Genomic DNA, 21,108 nt, shown 5'->3' with positions numbered 1-21,108 from the left:
CAAGCCTATGGGGCAAATATTATCCCATTTAACAGGTGAGGAAATGGAGGCCGAGGGGTACCATACTGCTCGGAGTCCCCCAGCTGGGCAGTGGCTGGACGGGAACTCTTGCCCACATCTCTCGGGCTCTAAAAACATCTGTGCTTTTTTTTCTTTTTCTTTCAGCCAAGATCTGGAGCTTCTTATTCTCATTACATACTAAATATGTTATTTCTTAAAATATGAAAGTAACTCAGGCATATTACATACCTAGATCAACCAAGGAAACCAGAAGTTCATAAGGTATAAAGAGAGACTGCTTTCCCTGTCCAGTTATCAATGCCCCTCGCCTAAAAGAAACTACTGCTAAGGATTTAGGGAATGTCTTCCCAAGCTGCATATAGATGGAAAATAACATCATAGGTAGTATATTATATAACATGAGTGCATATGTGTTTCAGTGTCTTCTTAATTTTACTTATGTAGGATTAATATTATATTTTTCTACCACTTGCTTCTTACACTTAATGCATCCTGGGGGGCTCGGTCAGTTGAGCATCCGACTGTGCTTTCGTCCCAGGTCATGATTCCAGGGTTGTGGGATCGAGCCCCACATCAAGCTCTTCACTAAGCATGGAGCCTGCTTAAGATTCTCTCTCTCTCTCTCTCTCTCTCTCTCTCTCTCTCTCTCTCAAGTAAAATGAAAAAAAAATGCATCCTGGATGTCTTTCCATACTACTCTAACTCAGGGGTTCAGAAACTACTAGTACGGGGGCCCCTGGGGGGCTCAGTCGGTTAAGTGTCCAACTTTGGCTCAGGTCATGATCTTACATTTTGTGGGTTTGAGCCCCATGTCGGACTCTGTGCTGTCAGCACAGAGCCTGCTTCATGCTTCAGATCCTCTGTTCCCCCCTCTCTCTGCCCCTCCCCTCTGGCTCTCTGGCTCTCGCTCACTCTTCTCCCTCTCTCTCTTTCTCTCTCTCTCTCTCTCTCTCTGTCAAAAATAAATAAACATTAAAAAAAAAGACCTGCTAGCACAGCCCACAGGCCAAATCCAGCCCCACCACCTGTTTTGGCAAATACAGTTTTCTTAGAACTCAGCCATGCCTGTTTGTTTGCATAGTATCTATGATTGCTTCTGCAGAGTTGAGTAGTTGAGACAGAACCTAGGCCTGCAAAGACGAAGCTAATTATCATCTGGACCTCCCAGGAAAGGTTTGCCAACCCCTGCTCTAACTCATTTTTATTAATAAGTACTACCTCCTAACTATTCTGTCTTATAGTCTCCCAAGCAATCAATCACTGCCTCTCAAGATTGAGTTGAGGAGACACAAATATAGTTTCAGTGTATGTGCTGCCGAAGCGAGCACAAGACACAAATATAATTAACTCTAATATATGTTACATTAAAATGAGAAGGTGCTGGGGGAGAAGGAAGGATAGACCGACTTTTGCTGGGTTATGGCCTTGGGAGAAAGTGTGGAAGCCCACACGGAGGCGGGGACGTGCAAGATGGCCCTTGGCAAAATTAGGAGAGACTGAACAAACCACCCGGCATACACGTACCCTGTGGTAAGGCCACCTGGGCTCAGATCCTGCCCTTGCCATGTATTCTTGGGTGTATGACACTACGCATGTCGCTTAGCTCTCTGCACCTCAGTCTCCTCATCTGTGAAATGGGATATGCCAGGACCTTCTGCGTGTGATTATTTTGAGAATTTCGTGGCGCAGTATATGTTTAGTGGCTGAGCATACAGTACATGCCCAGTAAACAGTAGTTACTGTTATTCGAGGGCAGATGGGAACTCCAGGCACAGAAGTGCTAGGGCCAGGCACCGGGGTGTGAGTGTGTGGCCGAAAGGAAGAAGTACTGGGAGGCGATGGTGGGGCTGTGAAGATGCGGCGAAGACAGTGAGTGCCTTACACGCCCAGGGAAGGCGTTTGCACGTTGTCTCGCAGTGGGCAGCCTGTGAGGATGTGGTGGCCTCTTGGAGCTGGGCTTTAGGAAGGCCATCCTGGTGGCTGAGAATAGGATGTTTGAAGAGAGTGGGACTGGGGAAGGGGTGGAGGCAGGAGCCGAGGGAGTGAGCGGTCCAGGTAGGAATGGGGGGCTGTGGCAGGAAGGAGGAAGAGGACGGGGGGGTTGGAGAGACAGAGGTCGTAAGTGCCATCCTCAGGCCCATCGTCTCTCTCTTGTAGCTACATCTGGCAGCACATTGAGATCGGCTATGTCCAGGGCATGTGTGACCTCCTGGCTCCACTGCTGGTCATCCTGGATGACGGTGAGTATGTCCCCCCCTGCCACCCCAAGGCCAGGGGTGCACTTTCCTTCCCACTGCAGAGGAGGGGTTTAACCTTACTTTGTGACTCCCACTGCAGAGGAGGGGTTTAACCTTACTTTGTGGCTCTGGTGAATGCATCAAGGTCCTAGGGAAATAGAAAGGCTTGTTGTTCCATGTTAGTCCACACTTATCACCAGGTGCCCGACACCCAGCCAGGCCTTTGCTAGCCACTGATTGCACAGACACGAAGGGGAGCAAAGAAAACCCCACGCCCAGATGTCTTCACTGGTGAATTCTACCAAACACTTAAAGAATTAATACCACTTCTCCACAAGCTCTTCCAAAAAAACGGAATAGGAGGGAATACTTCCCAACTCATTGTATAAGGCCAGTCCTTACATGAAGACCCATTGGTACCTTGATACTAATATCAGACAAAGATATCACAAGAAAAGAAAACTACTGAGTGATGTCCTTGATGAATATAAAGACAAAAACCCTCAACAAAACACTAGCAAACTGAATCTAGCAAGCTCTAGAAAAGACTATATACCATAACCAAATGGGATTTATCCCAGGAAAACAAGACTGGTTCAATGAATGAAAATCAATCAGTATAATTCAAATTAATAGAATAAAGGACGAAAATGACACAGTCATCTTAGTTGACAAAGAAATGGCATTTGACCAAATTCGACACCCTTTCATGTTAAAAACTCTCCACAAACTAGGAATCGAAGGAAATTTCCTGAGCACGATAAAAGGCACCCAAGGAAATCCTACAGCTTGTTCATACTCAATGGTGAAAAACTGGATGCTTTCCCCCAAGATCACGGATAAGACACAGATGTCCACTTTTGCCACAAAAGGTTCTAGACAGGACAATTAGGGAAGCAAAAGAAATAAAAGGTAGCCATACTGGAAAGGAAGTAAAACTATCTCTACTTGCAGAAGATCTGATTTTTATATACAGATAATCCTAAGGTATAAAAAATAATCTTAGAGCTAATAAACAAGTTCAGCAAGGTTGCAAGATACAAGATATGTATACAAAAGTCATTTGTACGTCCATACATTTGCATTGAACAATGCAAAAACAAAATTAGGAAGGCATTTACATTTGTAATACTATCTAAAGGAAGACCCTTAGGAATAAATTGAACAGAACAAGTGGTAGCTTTGCAGGTTCAATTCCAGACTGCTGTAATACAGCAAATATTGCGATAAAGCGAGTCAAATGAAGTTTTTGGTTTCTGAGTGCATGTACAAGTCACGAGTACACTACCCTGTAGTCCGTTAAGTATGCAATAGCATTATGCCTAGACAAATAATGTTCATGCCTTAATTTAAAAATCCTTTATTGCTAAAAAATGGTAGCCGTCATCTGAGCTTTCGGCAAGTCATAATCACTGGTTACAGATCATCATAACAAATATAATAATGAAAAAGCTTGAAACGTTGCAAGAATTATCAAAATGTGAAACAGAGACCCAAAGTGAGCAAATACTGTTTGGAAAATGACGCCGGTGGACTTTCTCAATGCAGGGTTGCCACAAACCGTCAATTTGTAAAAAATGCAGTATCTGGAAGTGCAATAAAATGAGGTATGCCTGTATACCAAAACTGTAGAACATTGTTTAAAAAAAAAATGAGGATCTAAATAAATGGAAAGACACCTCATGTTGGTGAGTCGGGAGACTTAGTACTGTTAAGATGGCAGAGTACTTTCCAAATTGATCTGGATTTGGTGTGATCCCTATCAGCATCCCAGTTGCAGTTTTTGCACAAATGGGCAAGCTGACCCTAAAACTCATTTGAAAATGCAAGGGACCAGGAGTAGCAAAACCAGTTTTGAAAAAGGAGAAGATATTAGGGGACACACAGTTCCCAATTTCAAAACTATTACAAAGTTACAGTAGTAAAGAGAGTGTGGTAGTCTCACAGGGATAGACATGTAGATCAGTGGAATAGAATTGGCAGTCCAGAAATAAGCATTTCTGGAGTGCCTGGGTGGCTCAGTCGGTTGAGCACCGACTTTGGCTTAGGTCATGATCTCATGGCTCGTGAGTTCAAGACCCTTGTCGGGCTCTGTGCTGACAGCTCCAGTAGAGAAGCATCCCTTAGAATATGTGACAACCACTCTTACAACTGCCAAGGTCATCACAAACAAGGAAAGCCTGAGAAACTTCTATACCCAAAAGGAGCTCCAGGAGAGATAACACCTGTGTGTAATGTGTTATCCTGGTTGGGTTCTTGGAACAGAAAATAAACAAAATTATGGAGTTTAGTTAATAATGTATCATGAACGGGTTGTTAATTGTAGCAAATGTAGTATACAAAAACTGTCCCTACTCCTTTCTCAACTTTTCTAGAAGTCTAAAACTGTTCTAAAAAAATGAAGTCTTTTTATTTAAAAAAATTTTTTTAATGTTTATTTATTTTTAAGAGAGAGAGCACGAGCAGGGGAGGGGAAGAGAGAGAGGGAGACACAGAATCCAAAGCAGGCTCCAGGCTCTGAGCTGTCAGCATAGAGCCCGACACAGGGCTCAAACCCATGAACCATGAGATCATGACCTGAGCCGAATTCGGACGCCTAACCAATTGAGCCACCCAGGCACCCGTGAAAAATAGAGTGTTTTTAAAAATGAATGAGGTCTTACTGTGCCTTTGGAAACCTGCCAGTCTAGTGTAACTTTCTCCAGAGTTACCAGGTATTAAGAGAAAAAAAAAAAGGTATCATTTTCAAATAAAGTTTTCTAAACGCTGGCTCATAAACAATATGAAACAGGTTTCTTTATTGCAGGACTTCTCAGAGCCTTTACTTTTCAATCTATGTAGTTGCTCTCTAGCATTTCCCAGAGTTATTGGACTCTTTGCATAATGCCTGTCAGCGCCTTTCCAGTATTGACAATTGCTGTTTTAATCCAGTGATTCCCAGACTTGAGAATTTCATGAACCGGTAGAATTTTGAAAAAGAAAAAAAAAAAAAAAGTTTGGGGACCAAGAAAACATCATCAACTTTTTATTAGAGCAAATTAGGGATCTTTAATTATTTTCTTTTATTTTTTTATACATTAAATGTTCATTGAGCTTAAAATCCATAAAACCCCCAAACTAAATAATGTAAATGTCCAACAAGAAAAGAATAGATAAATTGTGCTCTAGTCATACAATGGAATACCAGTCAGCAATACACATGCATGAACTAATACACTAAAGCATCTAAAAGTATATATACTGGGGCGCCTGGGTGGCTCAGTCAGTTGAGCGTCTGACTTCGGCTCAGGTCGAGATCTCGCGGTCTGTGAGTTCGAGCCCCGCGTCGGGCTCTGTGCTGACAGCTCAGAGCCTGGAGCCTGCTTCGGATTCTGTGTCTCCCTCTCTCTCTGCCCCTCCTCTGCTCATGCTCTCTCTCTCTCTCTCTCGCTCTCTGTTAAAAATAAATAAACATTAAAAAAAATTTTTTTAAGTATATATACTGAGTGGAAGACGCTACAGATAAGAAATACATACTTGATTATTCCCTTCATAAAGTTCTAGAAGAAGGAATAGGATGCTGACATACAGAGTTGAAGGAAAGGGATCGCAGATGGTACCAATTGGCAACTAGGGATCTTTTAGAAAAAGAGCATCTGGTATCACCATTATTTCCTAAAAGAAAGGCTATTTCAACCCCTCCAAGGAGGGAAGTATGTATTTAGATTGCAGAACATCCCCTGAAGTGCAATACGCTAACACTCCATCGTCTCTGTTTGTCCTTCGGCTGTGGGTTTCAAGAACCAGCTTGGAGCCTTCGACCTTGGGATCACCTTGGGAGCTTGGGGTTCCTTGGGCAGTGGCAGCATTGGCCGTTTCTGCTGTGCTCTTTCCCCAGAGGCCCTGGCCTTCAGCTGCTTCACGGAGCTCATGAAGAGGATGAACCAGAACTTTCCCCATGGGGGCGCCATGGACACGCACTTTGCCAACATGAGGTCGCTGATCCAGGTTTGACCCAGTCCCGTTCAACAGTATAACTTATTCCAGCTCAGCCTGATGGACCCCAAATCAACTTCAGAGCCACACTTCGTGTAATGCAGCACAAGCCAGTTCATTCCATTTTGTTCATCCCATCGTTCATTCATGGACATTTGGGTGGTTTCCACTTTTTGGCTCTCGTGGATTGTGCTGCTGGGAAGATTTGCTCACAGGTTTTTATGTGGACAGATGTTTTCATTTCTCTTGGTGATACACTCAGGAGTGAGGTGACAGCTGCACCGTGTTACGTTCCCACCGGCCACGTGCCGGAGTCCCAGCTTCTCTCCTTCCTCACTGACACTTGGTTGTCCATCATTTTGGTTCTTGCCATCCTAGCGCGTGTGCAGTGGTGTCTCATTACGGTTTAGATTCGCGTTTTCCTGACTCATCCCACTGAGCATCTGTCATGTGCTTTGTGGATCTTTACTTGCAGGTCTTTAGAGAAGTCACTGGGGTTGACTTGAGCTGGGTTGATTTTCACTTCAAATCTTTTGCCCGTTTTTTAGCTCCACCTGGTTGTAGGGGCTGTAGTGGGGTCCGGTATGAGGATGTGCCCTCATTCTGTCCCCTCTGGTCCAGCCTCTTGCCGGGAGGCTGATGCCAACCTTTTCTCCCGCTGGCAGATTCTGGACTCCGAGCTCTTTGAGTTGATGCATCAGAACGGGGACTACACTCACTTCTACTTCTGCTACCGCTGGTTCCTGCTGGATTTCAAGCGAGGTATGGACTTCAAACTGGGGTCTTGTTCCCAGAGTCTTGGCAGCAGACCCTCAGGGAACAGGTACCGAGGAGGCGAGGGCGGGGGTGTTGCAGCAGAGCCAGAGGAAGAGTGTAACACCCAATTATCGCACTGTGACTGTTGGCTCGCCTGCCTTATTTCTCAGTGACACCACGCAGTAGGTGTTGTTACTGGAGCAGGATTCTCGCACAGAGAGTCGTGACACCCAGGCTTTTCTTTCCAGGAAGCAGCTTTATTCCCGCCGGCACCGCTCAGTTGGGTTCGTACCCGAAGAACTGAGCCTCGAATGCCACGTGGCATAGTTTTTTTTTATATATGTTTCACCTCTGTGTCTCCCATACGTGGGAACACACAAACATGCGGTCCGATTAAGGGGTCTCATGTCACAAGGTCGTGAGGGATGTTGTCATGTACGCACATTAGCCAGGTTACCTTGAGGTTTTTTGTCCTTCCTTAGGGAGGGGACCCCGCCACATTACAGTCCCCGTTTTACAGATGGGGAAGCCAAGGCTGAAAATCGAATTCAGAGGTAGGACCGGTAGAGCCAGGATCTTAGGCCGCCTCTGTCTAGCCCCCAAGCCCAGTTAGTTCCCTTCCATTCTATTCTGCCGCCTTTCAGAGACAAGGTGCCCGAAGGTCATGCAGCATGGTGCACATGTGACTTGGAAATGACGTGGAGCACAGCACACTGCTATTGTGCAGAGTCAGAGTGATGCTCATAAGAGTATCTACCCTGCGGGAAGGCGTTTTTAACGCGCCGGGCAGTGTGTGCTGAGCCATTTGTATGTATTATCTTTGCAAGCCTCACCCCACGTACAGAGGAGGAGAGAGAGAGGCTCTTGGTAGAGGCTTGGGCTAGCCCAAGGTCACCTTGCCAGCAAGTGGTGGGGCTGGATTCAGACTGAGTTTAGTGGACATAGGAAGCCTTGCTCTCAACCATTGCTCTCTCCAGTTTCTTGACTAGCCCCAGAGGCAACAGCCAGCTCTGCATTTGTACAGGGGTAAGAGAATACCCCCCTGGGTGCTAAGGAGATACAAAGTGCAGGGAGAAAAAGGGGATGCTAGTCAAAGGGCAGGGACAGGTCGGTGTAAATCAGACCCGATTATGCCGGGTTCCTCCCCTTGCAGAAGCTGGACACTTACATCCCCCCTAGTCTGCATAACCTCCTCTACAGATAGGGAAAACGGAGGCTTCCGATGGTCAAATGACAGAGTCTGGGTCTCCTACCTCCTGACCTGAGTTCTGCCTGCTCTCTGCGGTGCTAGGACAGAAGTGAAGGAAGGACACAACTGGCCTGGGATTTTCCCAGAGGGAGGGCAGCACCGTGAGCTCTGTGGCTGACCCTCTCCCCACGCATGTGCGTACTGGTGTCTCACGCAGAACTTGTCTATGATGACGTCTTCTCTGTCTGGGAGACCATCTGGGCAGCCAAGCACGTCTCGTCCGCCCACTACGTCCTGTTCATCGCGCTGGCTCTGGTGGAGGTCTACCGTGACATCATCTTGGAGAACAATATGGATTTCACAGACATCATCAAATTCTTTAACGGTACCCACATGACTACGGTGTCATCTGAGGGGTGCAGGCTTCTGACAGGCCCCTTCCTGGGGCCTCGGAGGGGATATAGGGGGGTTCCGCCCACTTCTTATGTCTATTTCCAAATGGAGGGGTTGACATCTTGTAACACTGAGAATGCATTTTTCTCAAGAATCTAGCAGAAGGAGCATGAATGTTGAAATAAGGCCCAGGGGCAAACCCTGGCTCTCCCACCAGCCAGCTATGCCCACAGATAAGCCGTTTCCCATCTGCTTCTTCATCTGTAAAATGGAATAAGAGCGTCTGCTTCGGAGGGTTGATATGTACAAAAGCAGGCATGGGAAGGCATTTGAAATGGCATGAGAAGGGCACAGTCATTGAAATCAGACAGATAATGGATTCTGATCCCAGCCACTCGGGTGCTGTGTGACTTTGGGTCACTGACTTTATGTGTCTGGGCTTCAGATGCCTTGAGGTAGAATGCTACTAACACCTCCCTCACAGAGATGTTCGGACAATTAAATGAGACAACATGGATAAAGCCTATCACATGACACCCAGCTCATATGAGAGGCCCCATAGCTGGAAGCTATTGCTACTGTTATCACTATTTAAAATTTTTTTAAGAATAAGGGGTTCCTGGGTGGCTTAGTCAGTTACGTATTTGACTTCAGCTCAGGTCATGATCTTGGGGTCTGTGAGTTCGAGCCCCACATCAGGCTCTGTGCTGACAGCTTGGAGCCTGCTTCAGATTCTGAGTCTCCCTCTCTCTCTGCCCTTTCCCCGCTTGGTCGGTCTCTCTCTCTCTCTCTCTCTCTCTCAAAACCAAACATTAAAAAAATTTTTTTTTAATGTTTTCAGACAAAAAAAAATTTTTTTTAAACAGAGAGGGTGCCTGGCTGGCTCAGTCGGTAGAGCATGAGACTCTTGATCTCAGGGTCATGAGTCCCAGCCCCACATTGGACGTGGAGCCTTCTTAAAAATTAAAAAAAAATGTTTAATTTTTTAAAACCTAAAGCAAAAGAAGGAAGAAAAAAAAAGCCACCTTTGACCTTACCCCAGAAACATGATTTTTCTTTAATAAGCTTTTTATTTTGGAATAACTGTAGATTTACAGAGAAGTTGCAGATACAGTACAAAGAATTCCTGCCCTCCTTCACTCAGCCACCCCTCGGGTCTCTGCGTTGCCCGGTCCTAGAACTTTTCTCACGACTGAGAAATTAACATCGGTACATTACTATTAACGAAACTACAGACTGATTTCACCTGATGCCCTTTTTCTGCTCCAACATTTTCCAACCCAAGAAACCACATGGCATTTAGTGGGTTCAATAGAAAACCTTTTTTTCCCCTCTCATCTTTTCCAGTCATGTATTTGTTACCATCACAGAATCCAATTGAATCCCATTTTTTCCACTTAATACTTCAAATTTTTAAATTTTTTTAATGTTTACTTATTTTTGAGAGAGAGAGAGAGACAAGCTCAAGAGGGGAAGGGCCGGAGAGAGAGGGAGACAGAATCAGAAGCAGGTTCCAGGCTCCAAGCTGTCAGCACAGAGCCCAACGCGGGGCTCGAATTCACGAACCACGAGATCATGACCTGAGCAGAAGTTGGACACTTAACCGACTGAGGGGCCCCTCATTTAATACTTTAACAAGTGTCTTCCATTTAATCATTTTTTAATCATTTTTTAAGGCTGTCGAGTGTCCCTATAGCCACTGTCTGCAACATAAGGAACCGTCCCTATTGTTGGGTAGCTAGATTGTTTTCAGTTTGAGGGTGTGATTGAGAAAACAAAGTGCCCTTTATGTCTCTATAAAATTTTCACAGCACCCCAGGCCAAAAGTTCCATTTAGCAAGTAGTTAGATCCAAACCACTTGATAACTATTTATATCCCAACAACGTAGCAGCTGTTTGCAAAAATGATACCTGTTGGTCCAAAGAAAATAATATCTTTATGTCATTCTCTTTTTTGGTAAGTTTATTTACTTATTTTTGAGGGAGACAGAGACACCACGAGTGTGAGAGGGGCAGGGAGAGAGGGAGATTCCAAAGCAGGCTCCGTGCGGTCAGCACAGAGCCAGACACAGGTCTCAAACTCACGAAACTGATTTCATGACCTGAGCCGAAAGAAACCAAGAGTCAGATGCTCAACCGACTGAGCCACCCAGGCGCCTCTTTATGTCATTCTTAAATAAGCACAACAATTAATGGGATATGTGCACCTGTTCGGCATTGCACAGCTTCTCAAACACTGGAACCAGATTAGACACCCTCACCTTCACGTATTTCCTGTTTCACAGTGATTTTCTCATGGTTTTTGCTTTTTCTCAAACTTGCTTAACTGCTTACAGAAAACCTAGCGTTACAAAGATATGAAGTCATTGATAGGCATGTAGGGCAATGTGTGACCTCCCGGATGCTACCAGTTTATGTGGTGTTGAACAGATATGGAATATCATTATGTTTCCCTCACAACGTACAGAAGTGGCACCCTGGGGTACCTTGGTAGCCAGTTTGGGAACCATGGTCTTAAGGCCCTTTTTTTTTTTTTTCATCCAGTAAATGATTTTTTTTTTAAGTTTTATTTGCTTATTTTGAGAGAGAAAGAGAGAGAGAGAGAGTGTGTGTGTGTGTGTGTGTGTGTGTATGTGTGCATGCAGGGAGGGGTAGAGAGAGGAAGAGAGAGAAGCCCAAGCAGGGTCTGCACTGTGAGCACAGAGCCTGATGCAGGGCTTGAACTCATGAACTGTGAGATCATGATCTGAACCAAAACCAAGAGTTGGACGCTCAACTGACTGAGCCACCCAGGCACCCCAATCCAATAAATGATTTCTTTATGATAAACGTCTAGGTTTAGGATTATTCCGCTTTCAAGATCCGATCATTTTATGTGGCTCGCTATTTATTTATTTATTTATTTATTTATTTATTTATTTAGTATTGGCTACATTTTTATTTAGCATTTAGTATACAATATATAATATTTAATATAGAATAAGTATAGTATTGTCAAAGTCAATAGGCATTTCCACTTTTATATATATGTGTGTGTGTATATATATAATTTATTGTCAAACTGGTTTCCATAAAACACCCAGTGCTCATCACAACAGGTGCCCTCTTCAATGCCCATCACCCACCCTCCCCTCTCCCACACCCCCCATCAACCCTCAGTTTGTTCTCAGTATTTAAGTTTCTTATGGTTTGCCTCCCTCTCTCTCTGTAACTTTTTTTCCCCCTTCTCCTTCCCCCTGGTCTTCTGTTAAGTTTCTCAGGATCCGCATATAAGTGAAAACATATGGTATCTGTCTTTCTCTCTATGACTTATTTCACTCAGAATAACCCTCTCCAGTTCCATCCATGTTGCTACAAATGGCCAGATTTCATTCTTTCTCATTGCCAAGTAGTATTCCATTGTATATATAAATCCAGTCGTCAGTTGATGGACATTTAGGCTCTTCCCATAATTTGGATATTGTTGAGAGTGCTGCTATAAACATTGGGGTGCAAGTGCCCCTATGCATCAGCACTCCTGTATCCCTTGGGTAAATTCCTAGCAGTGCTATTGCTGGCTCATAGGGTAATTCTATTTTTAATTTTTTGAGGAACCTCCACACTGTTTTCCAGAGCGGCTGTACCAGTTTGCATTCCCACCAACAGTGCAAGAGGATTCCCATTTCCCCACATCCTCTCCAGCATCTGTAGTCTCTGGATGTGTTCACTTTAGCCACTCTGACTGTCGTGAGGTGGTATTTCAGTGTGGTTTGATTTGTATTTCCCTGATGAGGAGCGACGTTGAGCATCTTTTCATGTGCCTGTTAGCCATCTGGATGTCTTCTTTAGAAAAGTGTCTATTCATGTCTATGAATAGGTCTATGTGTCTGTTTTCGTGCCAATACCATACTGTCTTGATGATTACAGCTTTGTAGTAGAGGCTAAAGTCTGGGATTGTGATGCCTCCTGCTTTGGTCTGGGATTGTGATGCCTCCTGCTTTGGTCTTCTTCTTCAATATTACTTTAGGGGTGTCTGGGTGGTTCAGTCAGTTAAGCGTCCGACTTCGGCTCACGTCATGATCTCACGGTTCATGGGTTCGAGCCCCACGTTGGGCTCTGTGCTACCAGCTTGGAGCCTGGATCTTGCTTCGGATTCTGTGTCTCCCTCTCTCTCTGCCCCTCCCCTGCTCATACTCTCTCTCTCAAAAATGAATAATAAAGACTAAAAACAAAATTTTTTTTTAAATATTACTTTGGCTATTTGGGGTCTTTCGTGGTTCCATACAAATTTTAGGATTGCTTATTCTAGCTTCGAGAAGAATGCTGGTGCAATTTTGATTGGGATTGCATTGAATGTGTAGATTGCTTTGGGTAGTATTGACATTTTAACAATATTTATTCTTCCAACCCATGAGCATGGAATGTTTTTCCATTTCTTTGTGTCTTCTTCAGTTTCCTTCATAAGCTTTCTATAGTTTTCAGCATACAGATCTTTGACATCTTTGGTTAGGTTTATTCCTAGGTATTTATGTGGCACTTAATAAAAATTTTTTTTTTTTGCTCCCCCCTCTCCTGTTGCTTCCTTCTTTTGTATCTTTTAACACCTGCAATGTGCCCAGCATGGTTTTCTCAAAAGGTTCCCAGTCATTGTGTTTACACGAGGCAAGGCGAGTGGGAAGATGTAACTCTTTTCAAGCACTGTGAGCCAACATCATGTCGTTTGATCTCACGGCAGCCTTGTGAAGTAGATGCTATTGCAATCCCCATTTTACAGATGAGGAAACTAAGGCCCAGAGATGCAGGCCTTCTCCAAAGTGTCTGCTTCTGGAACTCCTCTGGAGATGATGCCAGATGAGGAGGAGGAGGATGCCCCAGGGACACCCCCCCCTCCCTTCTAGAAGCTGCAAGTGACCTAAGGATGGACACAGAAGGAGGCTCATGAGATTTTTGCCTTCTGCTCTTTCAGAAATGGCTGAGCGGCACAACACCAAACACGTCCTGAAGCTGGCCCGGGACCTCGTGTACAAGGTGCAGACTCTGATTGAGAACAAGTGAGGGCCACCTCACCCCGGCCCTGTCAGCCGTGCCGCCACCCACCTGTCCAGCCCGCTTTTCCTCCCGGCTGCCCCGGGAGCGAGGTCCTGGTGTCTGTTCATGAGCATGGACTTCTGTGCAGAGAGAAACTGCCCCAACTTTGGCCGCCAGGCAGGTGGGGTCGAGGGTTTGCCCCTTGAGTTCAGCCTTACGTTTTCCTGTTTGACCAAAGATTGTCCAAGTCTGGGATTTCTCCCTTGTGGGAGTTGGGGTTCGTCAGTGGATGGAGGGAACAGTTTCGTTTGTGGTCTCCAGAATGGTTGCCTCTCTCTTATTCTGTCCCAACCCCTCCAAACTGTTCTGTCAGGGGAGACTTGGAGAAGGACTTTTTCTTGGGGAACTAGTGTAGGAGAGGTCTGTGGGGCTACCTCTATACTCTGAAAGGGGCCTCTGGAGATGTTCCAGAACATGGCCGGCAGGCAGGCTTGGAGCAGAGTTTCTGCACCTCCCTCGGCGCTGTTGACATGGTGCTGGGTGAACCCTCTTCTGAGAGGGGTCGTCCTGTGCATTGTTGGAAGGTAAGCAGCATCGCTGGCCTCCGCCTGCAAGATGCCAGTAGCGCCCCCTCCCCAACCCAGCTGTGACAACCCGAAGGGTTTGCAGATTTTGCCACATGTCCCCACTTGAGAAAACCAGTGGCGTAGAGGAGGGGCTGCAAGTGTATCTCCTTCCCCGCTTTTGTTTAACCACCTGCTCCTGAGGCTTTCTCCCACTTAGAAAAGGCACACAGGAGTCCACATCTCTCTCGGGACCTGGATTCTGTTTGTTGTGGTCTCATTTTTTTTCTCCTCCACCTGACCCCAGGAGAGACTTCTTTCCTTCTTTTCAAGAAAGCCTCTCCCTGAGAGCCTCCCCGGAGAGGGAGGGAAGGGCGGAAGGGCGGAACAGTGAGAAGTGTGGTAGGTGTGAGTTGGCCCGAGGTCCCGCCCAAAGCCCTCCAGGCAGGGTGGAGTCTAGATCCCTTTCTTCACCTCCTAGGGAAGATCTCGCCTCTCCTTCTGCACTTTGGGTCTGATGCTCCAGAAGTTGGGAAGGTGTGTGTGAGTGGCCGCCACTTCAAGGGAGGTGGGGGAAGCTGGCTTTTCCCTAGGTGCCTTTGATCACTCAGGACAAAGGAAGAACAGGAAGGCAGAGGTCCGCCAGAGTAGACTGTGATGGGTGTTTTCCTTGGAAAATATGCTGATGAACTGGCCCCCGGAACATGGATGGCTAAGTCTGGAAGTGGTCCCCTCCGCGTCTTCACACAAAGGGTCGCCAGTCACAAACAGACCCGGAGTTAGCTGGTTCACCCTGCCTACCTGTCCTTTGATAGAGCAGTCCTGCCAGCTCTTTTCTGAGAACACACGTGGGAGAAACAGAGTCAGGTTGGAAGGCTCCTCCCCAGAATGGAAGGTAGGATTTTGGAGAGGGGAGGAGACTCATAAGCACAAGGAAGCATTCACAGAGAGGGTACATTAGTCCTCTGTCCTGAGCAAACCAGGAGGGGGAGGAACCCCTACCCTGCGTGCTTGTGAAGGCTTGCCCCTGGGCCCCAGTGCCTTCAACTGCATCCCAACCCCCCAGTCTCCCACGTGGGGCCTCCTGAGCAGGACGGACGAGACCTAAGTGTCCCTTGCCTCTGAAGAATGTGCTCCGTGAAAATTGCACCTCCTGGCTCTGGTCCCCACCTTCCCAAGACGAGGAAAACACGTCCAGATCAAAGTTTTCCTAGCCACTCAGCTCTTCGTTACAGAGGACATTATTTTAGCAAGACCCGGGTCCCAGACCTTCCGATTCTGATTTATTTTTCTCGACAGACTAGTCCCAAAGTATAGCACACAATCTCTTCTCCGCCTTCTCTCGTGGTGTTCCAGAGAAGTGTCCGTGGTTGTGATTTGGAACAACTCCTATTTGTTCAGCTTACGGTGTTTATTTTGGTCTCTGTACATCGTGCGTCCTTGTGTCCGGGAATCAAGTGCGTGGGAGTCATTCTGTCCGTGGAGTGCCCTCCTCCTTCTCTCAGTGTTGCCAACATATCTTGTAACTGTTTACTGAAGAGTTGTGTCTATATATAGAGAAAATACATATAAACAGAGAAATGTGTGACTATGGGTTATTTTTTCATTTCTGTGTTTCGGGAATTTTTTTAATGCGTAGGGAAGAAAGGTTTGCTTTTGGAGACTGTGTCCTCCCAACCGCACCCCAGTGGTCCATACCCAGATGGGGACAGAGCCTCATGATAGCTGCCTGGTCTTGCCCCAGGAGGTGCAAGGCAGGTGAAGCACTTCTCACCCCCTTGTATCAGTTAGCTGTCACCATGAATAATGCCACGTAACAAACCACCCCAACACTTAGTGGCCTCACACTGCCATTTACTTATTAGCTCTCAATTCTGTGGGTTGACATTATGGGCCGCATTCATCTGGGAGGTTCTTCTGGTCTGAGATGGACTTCTTCGTGTGTTTGTGGTCAGCCAAAGGCCAGTGAGGCAATTCTGCCTCTGACAGTTGGCTGACTGTTGGCCAGGAGAGTAGGGGAAACCGGGCCATGTGTCTCTCATCCCCTGGCAGGCCAGCTCAGGCTTGTTTATGTGGCCATGGTGGCAGTTTTTCAGGAGAGCAAGCAGAAGTATGCAAGGCCTTTTGAGACCTAGGCTTGCAATTGGCATAAAGTCATTTCTGCTCTGTTCTGTTGCTCAGGGTAAGTCACATGGCTGAGGTCAGATTCAAAGGAAGGGAAAATAGACTCTACCATTTGGTGGGTGGCTTTGCAGAGGAACATGGAAAAGGAGAATGGATACCATCACAGAAATAATTGAGGCCACTTTTGCAAATGGCCTGCCTGATCCGCCCAGACCCAGGGCACAACACAAGAAAGGTCCCCAGGTGGTCAGCCATTTGACTCGAGGTCATACCTGTAAGTTGACACCCACTGAGCTTGCTCAGCTCTCACCCCCAATGTGCCCACAGACGCCCAACTACTCTCCCGTGACCTCCATGGTCCCAACTCGTGGCTACCATTCAGAACCTTAGTCATCAGGCAATGGCGACCTCTCATGGATGTCCACCCCCAGCAGCCTCTCAACATGGGTCAAAGGGAAACAACTAGCTTTCGGCTGCAGAAGCAAAACTCGATTTAACCTAATGAGCACCTGTCAGAATTTCAGGTCTTACGTAGAAAAAGTTAGATTTCCAAAGAAGCCCGCAAAATAGAGACAGAGTTGGCAGGTGGCATTGGCAGCCTGGGTGAGTCTGGTCGTCACGTTCTCAGAAGATTGCCAGCAGAGGTAAGTCTGAAGGCACACAGCAGTGGGCGGGTGGGGATTTGTCCTTTGCCAGCTCGGACGGGGGCTTTCTTAGCAAGAAGGTCTGCTCCTTCCTGGGGGAAGCTTCTTTTTTTTTTTTTTTTTTTTTAGTGTTTGTTTATTTTTGAGGGGGTGGGGCAGAGAGAGAGGAGGACACAGAATCCGAAGCAGGCTCCAGGCTCCCAGCAGTCAGCCCGGAGCCCGATGCGGGGCTCAAACCCACGGACTGCCAGACCATGACCTGAGCCGAAGTCGGACGCTCAGCCGACTGAGCCACCCAGGTGACCCGGGGGGGAGAAGCTTTTGAGGGCAAAGACCGGTTCCGATGTCCCGACGGTGCTGAGAGCTTCCCCAGTATCATTTCTCCAATTCCAGCCATAGTTTGGTACATGTGGCTGTCCTCCCGGAGGGCCCCACCAGGGCTCACAGCTACTGCCTGGCCGCACCAGAGTCAGGCAGCACAGCGCCCCAGTTCTGTGCGCACGAATGTCTGGTTACAGGCACCGTCGACTTACGGTCACTGACGACGTATGTTACGGGAAAAGAAATCTCACGAGAATATTTTTTGTCCTTGCAGAGGCCTTCCTGAAGTGCGTGCGTTTGAGCGTTGCATGGACGGGAAGAGGAGTCGTGGATCACTAGGCATATTTTAACGACTCCGTGGCGGGATGGGGAAGTGGCCTTGGTTTCTATGTTTATGGAACACGGGGTGGCTGGACTCCAGTCATCCTTTTCCTCCTCCTCCCGCCATCCTCCCTTCCTTCTCTTCCCTTTCCCCCCTCTCCTCCCTCTGCCTCCTTTCCTTGTAGCCAAGAACATTTGGATGGTGTCTCGTCCACAGTTTCTACCCGGATGATGCTGTTCCTCAGAATAAGCCTGACAAACCCGCAGCGTGAAGGCCCTTCTGGCTGTTACGTTCTTTTAAAGCCGTGCTTCATTTGCTGTTTACCTAGAGCTTTCTCCCTTCGGCTTGTGGGAGAGGCCGTGGGCACTTCTCATGCACAGGGTTTGGGAGGTCCTAACCATCCCATTTTGGAGTGCCTGGCAGGCATTCCTGCATCTGGTTTCTCCTTCCTTCTTGCCCTCCCCATGCCCCTCCCAGGCCCCAGGTCCCTGGAGTCCCGGAGAGGAGGGGGTGCAGTCAAGACAGTGGGAAGAAGCCCTTCCGATTACCTTCCTTCCCAGCAGATGCTCTGAAGTCTGAGAGACATCAGACCCATCGACCAATGAATCTTCTCCCACGTTTCCTAATAGCATTTCCAACTCAGGTCACCTGCAGCCCACCTTCATGATTGTGACCATGTCTGTGCCCCCACCTGCACACTTATACCTTTACTGGTTCTCTGGTTTTTTTTAATTTTTAAAAACATTTATTTGTTATTAAAAGACAGAGAGAGACAGAGCATGAGCAGGGGAGGAGCGGAGAGAGGGGGAGGCGCAGAATCCGAAGCAGGTTCCCTGCTCCGAGCTGTCAGCACAGAGCCTGACATGGGGCTCGAACTCACGAACTGTGAGATCATGCTCTGAGCTGAAGTTGGGCGCTTAACCGACTGAGCCACCCGGGCGCCCCTTTACTGGTTCTCTTTAAGCCAACTCACTTGAGGCGCCTCTCTTCTCGGAGGGACATAGAGAAGGATAGAAGTGGGAACGACTCTCTCATTGTGCCGACTATAATCATGTCCCACATCTCTGTCGTGTTTGGGGAAGTGAGGATTTCGGATCCCTGCTGTTCCATTTCCTGGCTGTGTGGCCTTGGGCAAGTGACTGGACCTCTCTGAGCTTTAGTTTCCATTTCTGCAAACTGGGGACAATAGTCTCCCATTATTCCGGATCCAGCCCCAGCCCCATTCTTTCACTGGGACCCTCTGCTCCTCAGCGTGTCTGGGGATGATTTCCTGGTTGAGACTTCAGCGGCCCTGGGTTCCCAGCATCTACCTAGCTCAGGCTCTCAGGTGAATCTTTGAAGCCTAAGAGAATATGGTTCCTGGAAGACAGCACGGGACAGGGTGAGCTCCCAGCCCCCTCGGGCTGTGACAGAGGAACACAGCACTTAGGTGTGGTGGGGCCATCAGTTGTCAGCAGGAACAAAACAGGAGCTGACTCTGCAGTTAGCATCTGATTTTGCTGCATCAGGAAAAGGTTCACAGGTCTCTCTTTTCTAGCTTTTACGTCCCCTGCCTGGCACATTGAGAGCGTGATCCCAGGACAGGTATAGACTCCAGAGGAGCACAATTTGATCTTTCTGAAGTGCCTGCTTGCCGACCTGTTGCTAAATCAAACTGCCTAGCGGAATTCAAATGACCCACGGGACCATGCAGTTAGTTCCCTGGGGATTTTCCATTACATCAGGGTATTGTGCTGGAATTCTCCAGTATCTTCCTGGCTTTCTTTATTCAGACTTGTGGGCACAGTGATTTCAAGCCTTTGTAGATGCACGGCTCCTTGAAATAGCGGCTGTCCCTTGTTGTGATCAAGAGAAAATAAGACAGATCCCTCTGCCTCGAGTAAAGACGGAATCTCTGTAAATGGTTCCGCGTGAGGTGCTGGAGAATTGCTCCCTTTGGCCTTGCTGAAACAGTTCAAAGGGAACGTTAAGGAACTTGGGGGCCATTGTGAGGTTGTTACAGAGGGGATGTGGGTGACAGGGGTGGGGACTGAGTTTGAGATTCTACTTGATGGCATCTACTTGCTGCTTTTTGCACTGGGATGCTGCTTGGGTCTGAAGGCATCTTCCCACGCAAGAGCCACTTGCATGGAAGTGTTTCTGCTGATACCAAAATGTGGCCTCTGGTTCGGCTCAGGTCATGATCTCTCGGGTCGTGAGTTCGAGCCCCACGTCGGGCTCTGTGCTGACAGCTCAGAGCCTGGAGCCCGTTTCGGATTGTGTCTCCCTTTCTCTCTCTGGCCCTCCCCCGCTTGTGCTCTGTCTCTCAAAAGTAAATAAACATTAAAAAAAAGGAAAAGATGTGCTGGGTTGGGCAAAGGGAGCAAATCCAAGAGTTCTTTTGCCTCCACCATAGAGTCTGACGGACCTAGGTTCAAATCCCAGACATCTGTGCAGACTTAGACATGTGACTATCCCTCTCTGAGCCTTAGTTTTCACTTCTGTGAACCGGGGATAATAAAGATACCCTTCAAAAGGGAGTTGGGCGGGGCGCCTGGGTGGCTCAGTCGGTTGAGCGTCTGACTTCGGCTCAGGTCATGATCTCATGGTCTGTGAGTTCGAGCCCCGCGTCGGGCTCTGGGCTGACAGCTCAGAGCCTGGAGCCTGCTTCATATTCTGGGTCTCCCTCTCTCTCTCTCTGCCCTCTCCGGCTCATGCTGTCTCTCTCTGTCTCTCAAAAATAAATAAACACTAAAAAAAAAAAAAGAATTTAGATAAAAAAGGGAGCTGGGCACTGAATGTTTTTGGCCGCCTAGCATCCCTCCCCTGTCCCAGTACAAGCACCTTGTCCCATCCTCTGGGGAGCTGTATCTCTTAGATTACAACCATGGCCTTCTAGTGAGACTGCTGATGTGCCTCTCCCCCCAGGGGGTACATGACCCTCTTCTGGCCAATCAGATTCCTTCCCTGAGAAGAGAGAAGTTCATGCTTCCCTTCTGTGGCAGCCAAGCTAGGAAGATGCCAGCCTGGAGCTTTCAGTGGCCACGTCTCCTGCAGGTAGGGGAGCAGGCATGGCTGGATCCAGGTGTGCAGATGAAGTCCTTAGAGCTCCACCTTTGTCCATGTCATGGTTCCACTCTCCTCCAGGCTGGCACGGGTTCCGTGCCCATCTGTGAAGCAGTTTCTCCAGCCAGGCTTTATTGGCTAGAAGGGCTCATTTATCCGCCTTAAAACATGAGCTGGGTGCCTGGATGGCTCAGTCGATTGAGCATCTGGATCTTGATATGGGCTCAGGTCATGATCTCACGGTCGTGGGATGGGGCCCCGAGTTGGGCTCTGTGCTGAGTGTGGAACCTGTTTGGGATTCTCTCTCTCCCTCTCTCTCTGCCCCTCCCCTGCTTACACACTCTCTCAATAAATAAAAATAAATTTCAAAACAAACAAAAAACATAGGCTAGTCAGAGAGCTGCTGGGGGTCAACTCTCAAGGAAAGATTAGGGTGCCACTCCCAAAGAAGGGCAGTGGGTCATGGTAGGCAGAAGCAACAGGTCGACTCCAGCATCCCTGACGGAGCGTG

The 21,108-nt window shown here is 47.5% G+C and overlaps 1 protein-coding gene across 1 annotated transcript in view; it reads left to right on the top strand.

Annotated features, from left to right (window-relative positions):
• SGSM1 (small G protein signaling modulator 1) overlaps window positions 1-15,729 on the top strand; it is a 35,066-nt gene extending 19,337 nt beyond the window's left edge. Inside the window, exons 10-14 of the mRNA XM_045459265.1 lie at window positions 2,179-2,261; window positions 6,136-6,245; window positions 6,899-6,995; window positions 8,396-8,563; window positions 13,517-15,729. Of these exons, the coding sequence (XP_045315221.1) occupies window positions 2,179-2,261; window positions 6,136-6,245; window positions 6,899-6,995; window positions 8,396-8,563; window positions 13,517-13,605 (547 nt within the window). The 3' untranslated portion in view covers window positions 13,606-15,729. The remainder of the gene's footprint in view (window positions 1-2,178; window positions 2,262-6,135; window positions 6,246-6,898; window positions 6,996-8,395; window positions 8,564-13,516) is intronic.
• The last annotated feature ends 5,379 nt before the right edge of the window (window positions 15,730-21,108 follow it).

The sequence above is a fragment of the Leopardus geoffroyi genome, chromosome D3 (genome assembly GCF_018350155.1).
Source record: "Leopardus geoffroyi isolate Oge1 chromosome D3, O.geoffroyi_Oge1_pat1.0, whole genome shotgun sequence".
NCBI classification, from domain to species: Eukaryota; Metazoa; Chordata; class Mammalia; order Carnivora; family Felidae; genus Leopardus; species Leopardus geoffroyi.
Note: the sequence above shows the minus strand (reverse complement) of the source record. Positions and strands in the feature narration are given on the sequence as shown.